Raw genomic sequence first — 17,837 nt, 5'->3', positions numbered from 1 at the left:
TAATCGATTTATAATATATTAAATTTGCAAATTTTGGCTTCAATTTAAATTAATTTTAAAATAGAATTTAGACACTAAAAAATAAAGAACTATTTAGTACTTGTTTGAAAATACATCTCTGTTAAAACGTAATTTCCAAGGCGAATTTATATAAGGTGGCAGCACGAAGAAATCAGGCGAATTCGTTTATTTTTTATATATGGAGTTTGACATTTGCTTGAGCAAAGTTTGACGTTTGAAACAAAAAACATCTGGAATTAAATATTTAATTGAGGCCACCGTTTATAATTCTCTACTGTCATTTCGATTGTTTTGTTTTCATATATTTTTGCGCTCAATTTTAGAAACATAGCCGGTAAAATCGATTGTGTTTTTCAAAATTTTTTCATTACCATACCAACCACCATGTCCTTATCTACCAGACCAAAAAGACGAGCTGCTACTAAAGTGGCTATTATAGATTTATCAGATAGTGATGGAAATGAGGAAGCTACACCAGAAAAAAGAAAACGTACCATTAAGGTAACTGCAAAAGAACCTAGAGTACGCAAGGAAAAGCCAACTGTCTCTAAGGAGAAAAAGGAACCCAAGCCACGTAAGCCTAGGGCAGACAAAAAATCAAAAGAAGCATCCAGAAATGATGAAAATACACCACCCAATGTGGAAACTAATGTTAATGATGATGACTTTCCGGAGGTAATCAATTCTCCTGTAAGAGACGCAGCAGATGGTCAGTGTTTGCAGCCGGAAACTCAAAATACTAGCGGTTTAAACATAGAATTATCAGATAGTGACGAGGGACCTTCTCCAGAAAAAAGACAACGTATTGAAAAGGTAACTGCAAAAAAACCAAGAGCAGTCAAGGAAAAGGCAACAGTTTCCAAAGAGAAAAAGGAACCCAAGCCACGTAAGCCTAGGTCTGAAAAGAGATCAGAAGAAGCAATCAAAACTGAAGAAAAAAGACAACTAAATGTTGTGGAAACTAATGATGATGACGTTCCAGAAATAATCGATTCCCCAGTAAGAGACGCAGCAGATGGTCAGTGTTTGCAGCCGGAAACTCAAAATACTAGCGGTTTAAGCATAGAATTATCCGATAGTGATGAGGGACCTTCTCCAGAAAAAAGACAACGTACAGTTAAGGCAACTGAAAAAAAATCTAAAGCAGGCAAGGAAAAGGCAACTGTTTCCAAAGAGAAAAGGGAACCCAAGCCACGTAAGCCTAGGGCTGAAAAGAAATCCGAAGAACCAATAAAAATTGAAGAAAAGACACCACTAAATGTTGTGGAAACTAATGATGATGATGTTGCAGAAATTATCGATTCTCCTGTAAGAGATGTAGCAGATGATCAGTACTTGCAGCCAGAAACTCATGATACTAGTGGTTTAGACAATGAAAGCATGTATGATGAACAACCAAGAGCCAGGGTGCAAGGCAGAAATAGTTTTTGGGGTAAGTTTTGGGTGTGAGTAATTAAGTTGTTTTTAAAAACCAATGACATTTTTCTTTTTAGCACGCCGCAAAGTTTGGACCATTGACGAACTGTTGGCAGAAACGGCCAACATTGAGCCCAGAGCTGCCCGCAATATTGTGCAGTTGTTTGAAAATGAGAATACTATTCCTTTTATTTGTCGTTATCGCCGAGATTTGGTGGATCACATTGAGCCGGAAAAGTTGCGTGACATTAAGAACAGTTATACGGAAATTGTTAATTTGCGTAAAAAGGCTGAGACGATCGTCATCCAACTGGAAAAGGAAAATGTCATCGATGAGGAGATACGTACCGAAATGATGTGTGCCAAAACTACAGAGGAATTGGAGTTTTTGGTAAGTTTTATATATTGAGATATATTGTTTTTATTTTTTTTTATTTTTCAACTTATTTATGGAAACTATTACTATTTCATAATGCCAGTATGCTCCCTATAAACCGGCCAGCAAAGGCTCTTTAGCTGAAAGAGCTAAAGCTTTAGGCTTAGAACAATATGCTGATCGTTTACTCTATGGAGAACTGCCACAAGTTTCCACTCGAAATTTGGTCGATCGCAAAAATCCCGATATGGATAATGAAGAAAAAGTTATCACAGGAATTTGCAATATTATATCACACAATATAAGTAAACATACTGGAGTATTGGAGGAATTAAGACGATTGTAAGTTAACATAAAATATTAGCTTTTTATATAACTATAGTTTAATTTTTATTGAGACTATTTTGATTACTTATATTTTTTTTTAATGATTTAGACAAAAAGTCCATCGCATAGTTTTAAAAACTTCCAAAGTTAAAAACCCCACCGGCAAAGACAAGGATACATCAAAACCCTCAACTTCCTCGCATGGACACGGTCATGGTAATAAAAATGATGCCTCTAAATATGAAACCTATTATGATTATCAAAATGATGTGCGCTACATGAAACCTCATCAAATATTGGCCATAAATCGTGCCGAAAAATTGAAATTTCTTTCGGTGAAAATTATTATAGCCGACTATGTACGCAAGGACATAGAGCGCTATGTGCGCAACATATTTATGGAAGAGGGTGAAAAGTATCCTTTAAGATTTGATGTATTTAACAAAGCCTTTGAGGAATGTTATACCAAGAAATGTAAGTATTTAGTTTATACCAAAAAAATATTGAGTTTTGTAATTTTCACATTTTTCATTTGTGAGCCCATTAAGAATATATATTATGGATCGTTATATATAGTCGATATATCCCTGTCCGTCTGTCTGTTGCAATCAACTTTCCGAAGCCCCCAATAACTTACAAACGTGACTGATACATCAATGATACTTCGTAACTCAATATGAAAACGAAAATGTTCGAAATTGTGTGCTAAATACATTGTAATTCAAAACGATTTCCTTTCGAATCGAAAATGATTCGGTTACAATTTAATTTGCGGATTCGATATAACCATGTCCGTCTGTATGTTGAAATCACATAACTGATTCATACATTAATGTATCCGATATGAACCCGGTTGGATTGCTATTTAAAATCGAGAAAATCGGTCCTCAAATGACTGATATATAAGGAAAAAACCAGGATAATCTCGATTTTTTACCTATATCTGGATTACTAAGTCATTAATATAGACAATATAGATATCTAATGATAGTTATTTCAAAGACCTTTGCAACGACGTAAGTTGGACCTACAATCAAAATCGGGTCAAAATCGGGAAAAATATTTTTTAACCCATTTTCGACCAGCAACTTTGTAAGTGAATATCTAAGAAGCTGACCATATTTTTTAAATTTTTTTTAACAGAAATTAAGATTTATATTTTTTTAACATCTTTGATATATTTATTTTTTGTCTTTAAGTAAAACCAGAATTTTTTCTTGATGGAGCAAAAAATGCAATTTTTAGTCACTTTTCTAAAATGTTAAAAAAAATAAAAAAGTAATTAATTTTTATTACTTTTCCGTGAAGACAAAATACCAAATTATAAGAAAAAAAAGAAATCAAATTCAAAATGATAAAACTCTTATTTTTGAGAGGCCGTAATTTTTAGTGGTCGAAAATTCGACCAATGGCCGAAACCCATCATATAGCGTCATGCATACTAATTTAATTATTTTCTTTTCTTATTATATTAAAATGCTTCAAAATCATAACATATGTTTTATTTTTACCCTTGGGTAATTTTTATGTGATAAATGCATATAAATTTGTGAGACCTAAATCTCCTTTTGATATTTATGCACTATATTTGGATAATTCCATTATTGCGGAAATGGTCGCTTTTACAAATGTCTATGCGCGTGAAAATAATGCTACTGCTAACCTTTACCAATAGAATTGCGTCGGTTCATTGGAATTTTATATTTGTCTGGTTATCATACTTTACCACATATCGATCATTATTGGTCTTCTCCGACATGGCATTATCAATGTTGAAACAGGTATTTGCATCTTGCCGATAATACTAATTTGGATATATTAGATCGTTTTGTTGCACTCATGTAAGATGTTTATAAAATAAAAGCCAATTCGATTCGGCTTTAAGCCGTGGTTCTTATGTTCAGAAAAGGGCTATTTATTTTATAGTATTTTATACAGTGGTTCAACCACATCTTATAGTAAGAGCATATGTCCTGGTGCCCAAAAAGTTTTAAATTTGCTTGCTAACGTACCTGATCCGGAGTTTCATACTATTTCCTTTGACAATTTTGTGTTCTTTTTATCAGCTTATGTGTCTTTTTGAGCCAAAATTTTATGCAATTGGACCTATACGTGAAAACAGAATGGAAAATGTTCCGTTGCAAAATCTAAAGAAAGGTTGCGAGGAGAATTTGTTCCTTTAGTTGATAGTCAACAGTAATGTTATAACAATAACTCCACAGTTGAACCACTGGTCGGTGCAAAAAGATATTGTTGCAAGCAGAAGAAAACCATAACAATTCCATAGCCGAAATTGATAAAAGAATAGAAAAACTTCAAAACAACAAACCATTATCGCAACTTGATTTTCATTCTGAAGTCACAAGTAAACTATTGACATACGAAAAGGATAATGAGTCTGAAAATGAGAACCTGAAATATCCCACGAACAATCCTCGAATCAATGAGAAAGTACACGCCGTATCAAAAAGCGCATAGAATAAACATAGTCGGTGTAAGCTATGCAAGAAGCACACTTTATTTACATTTAAGAAGTGCAATATTTATCTACACATCAAATGTTTTGATGAATACCATACATTTTTTAAATGTCACGTATTCAGAAATAATAATTATTTTAAATTAAACCGCATTACTTTAATATTTTCCTTCAAACTAAAGATTTTCTTTTATTAATTGCAAATATTTATATTTCTTAAATTATATCGTTTTCGGCCAATGGTCGATTTTTCGACCAAGCCATACTAGGAAAATGGCAACCCTGGGGCAACAAATTTTAATTTTTTTTTCTTAATTGGAGCTTTTAAACCATGCCTTTAGAAGGAATTTAATAAGCTCCGTCGGATTCTGGTAGTGGCCGATAATGGGTTAACCCGAATTTTTTTTAACAAAAAAATTTTTTTTGTCCTAATGTTTTATCACTAATAAATTTAAAAACATTTTTTTTAAAAATTAAAACAAAAAATTTAAATTGAAAAAAAAAAAAAAAAATTTATTTTGTTTACCTAAAAATATTTAAAATTTGTATTTTAAAGTATAATATAAAATTAGTTTGTTCTTAATGTGTTTAATATATGTATGTATATTGCAGTGCAACCCTTGATGACTCGTCAAATACGATCAGATCTAAATGAATCTGCCAAAAAGGCCTCAATAGATGTTTTTGCCAAAAATCTAAAGCAATTATTGTTAATGTCTCCCTTGAAGGGAGAACGTATTTTGGGTATAGATCCTGGTTTTACCAATGGTTGCAAATATGCTGCCATTTCAGAAACAGCCGATGTTTTGGAATCCGGGGTAATGTATCCTCATAAACGTAATACTGATCCGGAGAAGTGGGGTGAAGAGTTGGCTAAAATTTTATTGAGACACAAGTAAGTATACAATAACAGAAACAGATTTTCAATTGCTTTTCATATAAAACTTTTTTTTAAAAAAAATTTTAGCTTATTTTAATAATAAATTGTGTGAAACTTTACTTTTCTCTTCCCATTAGAATTAACATTATAGCGTTAGGTAATGGCACCGCCTGCCGGGAAACTGAATTTTGGCTTTCAAAACTTTTTGAATTGGGAATTTTAGATTCGGCTTACGTACGCTACAGTATAGTGTCCGAACAGGGTGCCTCCATATACTCTTGCAGTGAGGTAGCTAAAAAAGAATTTCCCCATATGGATATGAATGAAATAAGTGCGGTGTCTATAGCGCGACGTCTAAATGATCCTTTAAGTGAATATGTCAAAATTGAGCCACGTCACATTGGTGTGGGCATGTATCAGCATGATATAAATGAAAAGCAGTTGAGCGAATCTTTAAATGAAGTGGTTTCGGAATGTGTGAGTTATGTGGGTGTAGATATAAATACGGCCAGCATTACAGTGCTCAAGTAAGTTTAATCGTTTGTTTTAATTTATTATAAATAAAATTGAAATTTGTTTTTTTAATCTTACGTTAGACATATTGCCGGCTTAACGGAGAAAAAGGCAGAAAAAATCATACAATATCGTTTGGAAAATGGTTCTTTTCGTACGCGCAAAGATATGTTGCAAGTTAAATCTATTGGGGAAAAGACGTTTGTACAATGTGCTGGCTTTATACGCATAGATCCTCGCAGTTTGGGTGGCACTATAGAGAATTTACTAGATTGTACTTGGGTACATCCGGAGAGTTATGCGGTGGCTAAAAAGTAAGTCTTAAAATTCCTGTATTAATACATTTTAAGGGGTCACTTTTCATTCCACTAGTGTGTGAAAAATTACTTTTTCATATTTTCTTTTTCCTTTTTTAAATAAAATTACAAACTTGTTTGGTTTTTTCCTTTGATATTTTCTTGTAGAATCATTTCCAAATGCAAACTTGACATTAAGAACATTGGTTCATCAGACTTCATACAAAGGATCGGAAATTATAAGAATTTATGTAATATGGATGATTTAGCTAAAGACTTTAAAACACCCAAAGAACGAGTAAGTATTAATTTGAGTAAAATCACTCTCAAAATCTTAAAAAAAATCTCAAATCATAAAATTCTAAATCAAATTATTTTTACACTTTCCCTTATTTCTTACAGTTGGATGTCGTTTTTCAAGCCCTACAACGTGAACTCTTCAAAGATTATCGCAGCGATTTCGATAAACGACCTTTGTTTAAGCAGGGTTTAACCAAAATCACCGAACTATCTCAGTGTGATGTTCTAACGGGTGCCATTACCAATATCACACATTTTGGAGCATTCGTGGATATAGGTGTAGAATGTGATGGTCTAATACATACCAGTAATATGGGTAGAATGAAATTAAATATTGGTGATCGTGTCACGGTGTCCATAGTCCAGATGGATGTTAAACGCAAACGTATTGGCTTACGTTTGGAAGAAATGCTAATGGAAACGGATACATCGTTCACATTTGCTTGAGAAGAATGAAAGTAATTAAGGAAATATATTTAAGAAAAATACACAACTAGAGAGTTAACTTATTTTAAAAAAATATATAATAAAAGAAGATGTAATAAAACTTTTAACGTTGCACAAAATGTTATACAACAAAGAATTGTGTTCTTATCTCAGATTTTTTCAAAAGTCCTCTAATATGGATAATTTAAAAGCATAAGATTATTTTGTCTAGCTGAATTTTTAGACGCAAGTAATAGCCAAAAAACAAGTTAGAGTGCGAAATTTGGCTGAGCCGAATCTTATATACGCTTCATCTTAGTATAATTTGTATACCCTTCACCATGAGTTGTAAGGGTATACATATTTACTAAAGGCAGAAATGTAGCTCTTGTAAAGACATGTATAAGATATGCGATACATTTTGATCGGTTTTCAAATGAGAGCGGTATAAAATCAAAAAGGGCGGTATTTTGGGGCGTTGCAGAATTTTTTAATCCTAGCACTATAGTTCAAAGTATTACTTTTTCCGTGCGAAATTAATAACTATTAAAGTATTCTACTGTTTGATATCAAAATTGGACCATAGGTGGAAATACTTATATTTTCAAGAAATATAAGAAAAAATTAACCCTTTGTCGACCATTAACCCATTAAGAGAAAAATAAAGTAAATTCATTGCTTTTGATTAGAAAAAATTTATTTCATATTAGTTTTGAGTCAAATTAGTTGAATCAGTAATTCATTTTGTAAACACATTTGATTCAAAATATTAATTGAAGTATCAGATAAATCTTCGCACAGTGGTATATAAAAAAAAGAGGGAAATAAATCTGTAATTTCTAAATCCTTAGTTAGATTTGAATAAAATTTGACATGCGCAAAGAATAAGTGTTGACGAGTTTAAATTTTGACCGCATGGCCCCACCAGGGGTGCGGCCAGGGGTCCACATAGTAGAATGCCTCGGGTATGTTCAATTTTTAAAACGATCCTATTAAGCCATATAGTGTTTTCATTTCGAAAATTATCTTAATTTCTTCTGCATTTTTGACATTTTACTTTTAAGTAATTGTTGACAAAATGGCGGACTTTTTCATTCAATAATTTCTTACAGCCCTTAGCAATAACAGGAGCACTAATATTCTTCACAATATATTTAATAATAGCATCATACTTTGTGTTTTTTGGACTTTTTTTAGCCAAATTTCAAAAAGTTAATTTTTTTATAGCACAGTAACCTAGAAAAAATTAAATTACTCAAAAAGCGCAAAAATGCGCAGTATGAAATAAAGTGAAATGAATTCACAACATTTCAATATATTGATTTATTTTTATTTTAAGTTTAACAAACGTTAACATTTTTTTAAAAGCTTCTATAAAGTTAAAGTTTTGTAATCAAAAGAAATTACTTTAAGGTTATCTTTAAAAATTGTAATTTTTAATATAAAGGGAAATAGTTTCCAAATATTTAGGAATGAAAAATTAAGTACTTAGACGTCTCGTTGTTTTCCATTTTAAACATTATTTAAATTATTCACACACTTTCCGCAATTAACGGTTAAATTGTTCAATATAATATTGATACTATTCACAAATTTTTAAAAATGTATCGAAACTTTGACTTTGAAGGCGTGCTGTCAAGCAGTATTTTGTACTTTACAAAAACCTATTGCGAATTTGATTTCATTGGAGTTTTAGGAACAGGTTGACAACAAAAAATAATGAATAACAACAACTTCGAAATTTGAATTTCGCACGGAAAAAGTGATACTTTGAACTATAGTGCCTAGGGGTGACTCAACTTTATTTTTTGTATGGGGACTGAATCACTTTAATGGTTAGCTATTCCAATGACAATAGAGAATCTTATTAAAAAAAAATTTTAATTTTTAAATTTATTAGTGAAAGAAAATATATGACAAAAAAAAATTTTGGTGAAAAAAAAATTCGGGTTAAAAAATATGCACTTTGAAATATCTATCATTAGATCCATATTGTGTATATTAATGATATAAATAAAAAAATTGGGCAAAAATCGATGTTGTCCCTATTTTTTTGTAATACATACATCCATTTGTGGGCCGATTTTCTCGATAGCAACCAAGCCGGGAGAATTGCCCATATGTTGTGCATGAATCATGTATGTTATTTGGGGGCTACAGAAAGTTGATTACAACATACAGCGACTCCTCTATCTATAACTATCCAGAATATACATATATGCTTTGTAAGGTCGCAAATGAAAAATGCAGAAAAGAAATTACAAACGTAATGACAAACACTTGCTATTTTAAATTCGACCTAGTCAATTTTTATATCCTTCACCTTCGTGAGATGGTTATATACATACAAGTTTATCATTCCGTTTGTAATTTCCACAATTTTCTGACCCTATAAAGTAGATATATTCTGGATCCTTATAGATAAGGGAGTCGATTAAGCCATTTCCGTCTGTGTGTCTGTTGAAATCAACTTTCCGGTCCACAACTGGCTAAGATATAAGGAAAAAACCATGGGCCGAATTACCGCATTCGATATCGAGTAAATTCGATCGTAATTTTCTGATTTGAGATTACGGCATATCGAGCATGAAATTTAGTACATTTTGTTATAATTACGATATCGAAATCATTTTTCGATACGATAGTTCATTCGATCACGAGTGCGGTAATTCGGTCCCAGGACAACCTCGATTTTTGACCTATGTATATATAGATTACTAAGTCATTAATATAGACAATATGGATATCTAATGATAGATATTTCAAAGACCTTTGTAATGACGTATATAAGATCATAGTAAGTTGCACATACAATGGGTAAAAATCGGAAGAATACTTTTTAACCCGAATTTTTTTTTCACCGAAAGGTTTTTTCCCTAACTATAAAATTTTTTTTTTTAAATTTAAAAAAAACAATTCGAAATTTTTTTTCCAAAAAATAAAATAAAACTGGTGAAAAAAATAAATTTTGTTTACCTAAAAATATTAAAAATTTTCATTTTGAAGTATAATTTGGTGAAGGGCATGTAAGATTTGGCACAGCCGAATATAGCTCTCTTACTTGTTTTTATTTTGGTTGTGGTGTTTAAATGTTTTGTGTTGCAATATACATTTTTACAAAGACTTTAAAAACTACAGATAACACTTTTCACGTAAATTATACACTAGATGATCAGGAAATATAAGAAAAAACAAACCATTTTACCGCAGTCGGCTCGAGATTTACTTTTAGTTTTCAGTAATTCTAATACTGAAGATGATAATGTTGATGCTGATAATGATGATGACAATTATGGTGATCATAATGATAGTGATGAAGGGGCTGATCGGCTGGGCCGATTTCGATGAAATTGTTTGTGTGTGTTTGAGTGGATCCCTGGATGGTTTAGATACACAATTGACCTATATAGGTACAATGGTCGTGGCACCACCATACAAAATAAAAATTTATTATTGAAAAAATTTGTTTTCTAAAATTTTTTATTAAACTATTTCTATTTCCTTTTACTTAGTAAGGCATAAACTTAAAAGAATCTAGCATTTTGCCTGAGTGAAGCATCACTTTGGATGTCACATGGTGGTACCACACCAACCCTCATAACAACCATCCTCTTCTTGACATCCATATGAACCTGGTTGATGAGCACAGTAATCCATCTGATCATAAAAAGCACATCTACTAGATGAACATGAATAACTATAGCAGTATTGTGAACAATGTTCCATATGGTGAATTGCACAGCCCGAACAGTCGTAGCCACCTTAAAACAATAGAAAGAGAAAATGTTTGAATTAAAAAAAAAAAAATACCTGTTACAGTTGAAGTAACTCGTACCTATATGTGGACCACAGTGTCCGTACAATTCGCAGTCATATTGAATAGGTGGCATTACAATGTATTTACGTCGAACCAGTATCCGTGGTGGTCTGAGATAAACTTTGGGTGCAACACAAAATGTGCCACATCTACGAGAGCGGCGACTATAACACTGCCAACGATTATTACGATCCTCACATATGCGTGGCGTCATGATAACACAACATTTCGATGGTTTTGTTGTATTCGAAATGTCCTGATTGCTCTCGTGGTTTAAACTCACCGATGCATTAACGACAATGTTGTTCGTATTGTTTATTATAATGTCCGGTTTTGTTTGATTAAATTGAGTTATAATTGTATTATAAATTGTTATATTCTGTACAGTGGGTTCAGGCACGCCACATCTATGACCAATCCAAACTGTACCTTTCGGACATTCAATGACAACACAATTACCCTTTACCATTTGAGTTCCAGGGGGACAATATATAATAGTGCACACTAGTCCAATGAGTATTGTTCCAGGAGGACATACGATGGGTGGAGTCGTGGCAGTGGATATTGTTGGTGGTGGTGGTGGTGTTGGTGGTGTTGGTGGTGCTGGCGTTGGTATTTTAGGTGGTTCTTTTCCACAGCAACATTGTGTTGTTGAACCACAACATTGAATTGTGGAACCACAACATTGAGTTGTGGAACTACAACATTGAGTTGTGGAACTACAACATTGAGTTGTGGAACCACAACATTGATTTGTCGAACCACAACATTGAGTTGTGGAACCACAACATTGAGTTGTGGAACCACAACATTGAGTTGTTGAACAACAAGAGGAACAGGTTTGAATTGGATTCGTCTGTATTGTAGAACAGGCGCAAGTAGTTGATGATTGACATTGTTGACAACTAACTCCATTCGTTGGTGGCTCAGAGCAAGGAGCAAGCTGTTGATTACCACAGCAGGCAGTTTGACTGTTCGGGCATGGATTAACAGCAATAGGATATGGTGTAATCGGCACAATTGGATAATGACCTCTGCAACGCCGTATTCCCAATTCCTAAACATTCAAGACAACGATTTTCCGAACTGATCATCTCGAATCATGTATATATATATATACTTACAAAAATTGCGAATCCAATTAACAAATAATATCGAATATTCATTTTAGTTAGGCGTTTACAAACATTCTCTTTGAATGTTAACATTCAAACTGAAATAGAAATGCATATTTTTCTTTTCATAATCATAAAATCAATATTTTCAATATTGAACTTTCTAATTTGGGGTCATCAGCGCTTATCAGTCGGTTCTCGGATTATGTAGTTATGATGGCTTATCAGTCTGTTCCTGGATTATGTAGCCATGATAACTTTAATTGAAATATGAATCGAAACATAACAACAAAACCAACAGTGATTGCAATCGATTATGAATTCCATAATCAGGTGAATCCACATATCAACGACAGCAACAACGCAAAACCGATCATCACTATACGATCATTGTCACCAGCAGTAATACCCCAACCAGTCCAACAAACATTACAACATCAGCCAAATTAAAATATATGTATGGTCAAGGTCAAAAATTGTCTTCTGAAGACAGTTTTCCTATAGAAAAATTGTCTTCTTCTGAAGACAGCTTTCCTATAGAAAAATTGTCTTCTTCTGAAGACAGCTTTCCTATAGAAAAATTGTCTTCTTCTGAAGACAGTTTTCCTATAGAAAAATTGTCTTCTTCTGAAGACAGTTTTCCTATAGAAAAATTGTCTTCTTCTGAAGACAGTTTTCCTATAGAAAAATTGTCTTCTTCTGAAGACAGTTTTCCTATAGAAAAATTGTCTTCTTCTGAAGACAGTTTTCCTATAGAAAAATTGTCTTCTTCTGAAGACAGTTTTCCTATAGAAAAATTGTCTTCTTCTGAAGACAGTTTTCCTATAGAAAAATTGTCTTCTTCTGAAGACAGTTTTCCTATAGAAAAATTGTCTTCTTCTGAAGACAGTTTTCCTATAGAAAAATTGTCTTCTTCTGAAGACAGTTTTCCTATAGAAAAATTGTCTTCTTCTGAAGACAGTTTTCCTATAGAAAAATTGTCTTCTTCTGAAGACAGTTTTCCTATAGAAAAATTGTCTTCTTCTGAAGACAGTTTTCCTATAGAAAAATTGTCTTCTTCTGAAGACAGTTTTCTAAAAGAAAAATGTCTTGTTAAGACTGTTTTCTAAAAGAAAAAAGAAAAGTTTTCTAATAGAAAAATGTCTTGCTAAGACAGTTTTCTAATAGAAAAATGTCTTGCTAAGACAGTTTTCTAATAGAAAAATGTCTTGCTAAGACAGTTTTCTAATAGAAAAATGTCTTGCTAAGACAGTTTTCTAATAGAAAAATGTCTTGTTAAGACAGTTTTCTAATAGTAAAATGTCTTGTTAAGACAGTTTTCTAATAGAAAAATGTCTTGTTAAGACAGTTTTCTAATAGAAAAATGTCTTGTTAAGACAGTTTTCTAATAGAAAAATGTCTTGTTAAGCCAGTTTTCTAATAGAAAAATGTCTTGTTAAGACAGTTTTCTAATAGAAAAATGTCTTGTTAAGACAGTTTTCTAATAGAAAAATGTCTTGTTAAGACAGTTTTCTAATAGAAAAATGTCTAATAGAAAATGTCTTGTTAAAATTTGTCTTTGTTCTTTTTTTTTGCTATAAATTGTTTATTTTTTTAATAATAAAAAGAAAAAGACTGTTTAAATTGTATTTATTTTGGAAGTATTTTATTTATTTTGTTTAACTATTTTTTTTTCACATGTTTTTTTTTGTTTTGTTTTTTGTTTAATGTTATTGTTTTGTCGATAATATAACAGTTTTATTATTATTTTATTTTTTTTTTTCATTCTTTCTTTTGTTAATAATTTTTATAGATTATTCTTATTTGTTGTTTATTGTTTATTGTTAAGACTAAGTTATTTTTCGTTTATTATTTTGTAATGAGAAATGTGAAATACTTTATATTTGTTTAAGGGTGAAAATCTTAATAATGATTTATTAAACCACAACTAAAGAAAAATACTTCTTCCCTGGTATAGTTTGACCCAAAATTTTTAAGATTTCCTTGTAAATGCTTATTTATTATTATTATTATTATTATATAATTGTTTTTCTTTTTTTATTAATTTGTTTATTATTTTGTCATAAGTGTGTGTTTTGTATTTTGAATACATTTCTAATAAATTATTATTTTTTTTTGTTTTCTTGCATAACTAGTTTTTTTTGTTCTCCTCCGTTTTATTTTTATAATATTTTTAATACATATGTTTTTTTCGTTTGTTTTGTTTTTAATATTTAAAATCATACATGAAATGTGTATTTATTTATTATTTTTAAGCATAAAATGTTTATTAAAAACGTTTTTGTTTTAATGGTTTCTTTATTTTTTATTGTTAAGCCTTAAGAAATACAGGTTGGTTTTTAATGAAAAAATCATATTTATAAGTTCTTATTTGTTTTAGATTTATATTTTTTTTATATTTTTAGATTATTAAATTAAAGTGATTGATTGAGTGAGTGAGTGTGTGTATGTTTATGTATTTTTATTAATAATTATTTAAAAAAAGTTTATAAAATAATAAAAAAAAATAATACATTATACTGCATAAAAAATAAATAATAATAAATTCAGTTTATACAAAACAAAAAGTAATAAAGAGTCTCTAGAACACAAATGTATGTATTTTATTAAATATTTATAAAAATAAATAAAAAAAAAATAAATGTTTAATAAACAAAACCAAACAAAAATACCAGTTTAAACATTTAAACAATTAATAAATTGAAAATTAAATATTTGTTAAAAGATTTCACTGAATAAGGATTAAAGATAAAATGCAACCCGTTTCTTTAATCTATTACGAAACTTTCGATCGCTTAAAACGCCAGCGCCTTACACGATAAGGCTGATTATTTTAATTTTATTTTTCTTTCTTAAATGCGTAAATATTGCATAGCTGCTGAATAACACAGGTTTGACCTTCAAAAAGTCCTATTTGTCATCACTGCTTTACCTCAAATGCAAATGATGCAATGTGGCAGATAATTTTCGTAGCTGTTCAAATTGCCAAATATGAAACGATTAAAGTAATTGTTAAATAAACAATTACATTCGTTATTATCACATTGAAAAAGTTATCTTGAAACTAAAATTAATTTTCGCACTAATATTTCATTGTTCTACATCAATGGTTTGCATTTATAGCTAACACAGGTCGAACATGATCGGCTATTTAGCTGTAAACAATACGAATGTCAACGAAGTTTATAAAAAAGATTACGTTAATCACCCTGGAGACATAGTGCAATCGTTCTTTTCGCCAATGATTGATGAAAATCAATCTCCAGGCCGCATTAGAAAGACAAATCACAATCATTAACTGGTAAGATTACAACAGAGATAAAGAGTGCTAAGCATGTTATTATAATCAATGTTCTGTCAATGTCAAATACTGATCTACATCTATTTATCATCTAGAACATAGTCCCGCAAATAGAGGCAACACAATTTGTGTGCATGTATGGGTAAACAATAAAATATCCGCAACAACATCAAGCAACTGATTGAAATATTTGTATTTTTACTATCTATTGCCATGGTAGGCGTTCATATAACCTAGGTTACGATGATTTTCGTCAAACAACCCGAATGTGAATAAAAGAGCGTGATAGAGCGTTAATATACACACATTTCATTCATTTGCTTGATGTTGTTGCGAATATTTTATTTTTTACCCAAACATGCACACAAATTAAATGCCTCTATTTGCCTACCAATGATCTATTGTTTACATTCGGGTTGTGTACGTGTAAATTGACGAAAATCTTCGTATTCTGGACAATACTAGCGAGGAACTATGATCTAGAAAAGGTTGTTAAAGACATTGGTACAACAATTTGTAATATTTTTTTTAGAAAAATGTCTTAAAATCCATTAAAATCTTTTTAATCTGCATTTTACATATTTCATCTCTAAATATTAACAAAAAAAAAACACTGAACACATCTTAAAAATCGTGAATTTAAGAATTTTAGAAAAAAGTACTTTTTGGTACTTTTTTTTTAAATAACATATTTTTATTAAAAATTTAGCTAAGCATCAAATATCTATATCATAAATAGATATTTAGCAAAATTTTCAATAAATTGATTTTTAAAAAAAGTACCAAAAAGTACCATTTTCTAAAATTCAAAATTGGAAAAAAATACTACAAAAGTAACCTTAATTATTATCTTTAAATCGTGAATTTTAGAAAAATTTATATTTTTATTGAAAATTCAACTAAAAATATTTTGATATCATAAATTGTTATTTAGCTAAATTTTCAATAATAATACTTTTTAAAAAAGTACCATTTTCTAAAATTCAAAATTAAAAAATACAAATGTAACCTTAATTATTGTAAAAATCTTGTATTAGAAAAAAGTACTTTTTTTAAAAGCATATTTGAAAATTCAGCTAAATATCTTAAATTGATATTGATAAATATCATAAAAAGTACCAAAAATTATTTGTATCCCAAATTCAAAATTGAAAAAAATAAAAACTACAAATTTATCCTTGAAAATTGTGAATATTAAAAAAAGTATATTGATAAATATCATAAATTGTAGCTAAATTTTCTATAAAATTAAGCTTTTTGATAAAGTACCAAAAAGTATTTTTTTTTTAAATTCAAATTTAGAAAAAAAAAATCCTTAATTATTGTCAAAATCATGAAAATATGGAATTTTATAAAAAAGTCCTATTTTGAAAAACGTGTTTTTTTGATAAAAAAAAGTACTTTAAAAAAAAAAAATTTGTGGTATTTTTATTGGAAATTTCGCTAAATATAATAAATTGGTATTGAAAAATACCATAATTGAGGTTATAAATTATTATATAGCTAAATTTTCAATAAAAATATGTTTTTTCAAACAAATACGCTGTAAAATCGTAATAACAACTTAGTCATTTTAAAAAGTACTTTTTAAACTTAAATTTTGAAAAAGTACTTTTTTGATTATTATTCGAAAAAACATTACTAAGTTTTGTTTGGATTTACCATTAAAAAATGGGCGGAAATGAACTGATTTTTTTACATATTTCCGCAGAAAGAAAAAAGTCGGTGAAATTAGGAACCCTAAGTTGCCAATCATTGCTTTAATTCAAAGAGGCAAATGTTGCACATCAATCACTGCATTGGAGATGAAAACTATTAATTCAAATTTACTTCTTGCGGCTCTCTTATAATCGTGGTTGTCATAGAATCCAATCATTGTCGGAATCGGTTTCGAAAACGTCCAAAAAAAATACATTTGACTTATGAAATCCAATGTTATTTTTATTTAATCGATAAAGAATTTAATTCTAGATCGATTAAAAAACCGATAACTTTCGATTTCACAAGACCAATGTACTTTTTCTGTCGTTTTCAAAACCTATTCCGACAATGATTGGATTCTATGACAACCCAGAATATGAAAATTATGCCAACAAAAAGAGTTTTCATCGCCAATCTGGTGTGATTAACTATTAAATATTTAAAATCGGAATATTTTTGGAGAAAATACTTGAGATCATGAATATTTCAAAATAAAAGGTTACAGAAATTTGAGGTTATGAGGTCATCCTTCGATATTTTAACCATGTATTGGGTTTTTTGAAAAACGAAATCTTCTTTAATTAAATAAACAAACTAATGTTGACATCAGAGATCTTTAGTTTCAGCAAGACGGCGCCACGAGCCAAACAGCCGGCTAAACAATTCAGTTGTTGCGAGAGAACTTTGCGATGTAAATTGGCCGCCTCTTACTTCTCGTGAGATCATTAATATCTCAAAATAAAAGGTTGAAAAAATTTTAGGTTATGAAGATATAAAATATCAAGAATTGAGCTGTCATCTTTTGACTTTTATTTAATACAAACTTGGGAAATTTTATTCATGTAAAGCTTTAGAAGCATTTAACGTTT

At 30.3% G+C, this 17,837-nt stretch overlaps 2 protein-coding genes across 2 annotated transcripts; one reads left to right on the top strand and one right to left on the bottom strand.

Annotated features, from left to right (window-relative positions):
* The first annotated feature begins 361 nt into the window (after positions 1-361).
* On the top strand, positions 362-7,191 carry LOC135949508 (uncharacterized protein YdcI). Its single transcript, XM_065499096.1, has 9 exons — positions 362-1,453; positions 1,515-1,828; positions 1,917-2,155; positions 2,250-2,614; positions 5,232-5,514; positions 5,637-6,026; positions 6,096-6,326; positions 6,477-6,606; positions 6,711-7,191. Exons 1-9 carry the CDS (start codon positions 406-408, stop codon positions 7,053-7,055), a joined length of 3,345 nt encoding a protein of 1,114 aa, XP_065355168.1. The 5' UTR covers positions 362-405; the 3' UTR covers positions 7,056-7,191.
* A 3,319-nt stretch (positions 7,192-10,510) lies between these two features.
* On the bottom strand, positions 10,511-12,053 carry LOC135948952 (uncharacterized). Its single transcript, XM_065498403.1, has 3 exons — positions 11,976-12,053; positions 10,870-11,908; positions 10,511-10,795 (listed from the first exon to the last, which is right to left on the bottom strand). The coding sequence occupies exons 1-3, from the start codon at positions 12,015-12,017 to the stop codon at positions 10,605-10,607; spliced, it is 1,272 nt and encodes a 423-aa protein (XP_065354475.1). The 5' UTR covers positions 12,018-12,053; the 3' UTR covers positions 10,511-10,604.
* Positions 12,054-17,837: the final 5,784 nt, after the last annotated feature.

The sequence above is a fragment of the Calliphora vicina genome, chromosome 1 (assembly GCF_958450345.1).
Source record: "Calliphora vicina chromosome 1, idCalVici1.1, whole genome shotgun sequence".
NCBI lineage: Eukaryota > Metazoa > Arthropoda > Insecta > Diptera > Calliphoridae > Calliphora > Calliphora vicina.
The sequence above is the reverse complement of the archived record's forward strand: the minus strand, read 5'-3'. Positions and strand labels throughout refer to the sequence as shown.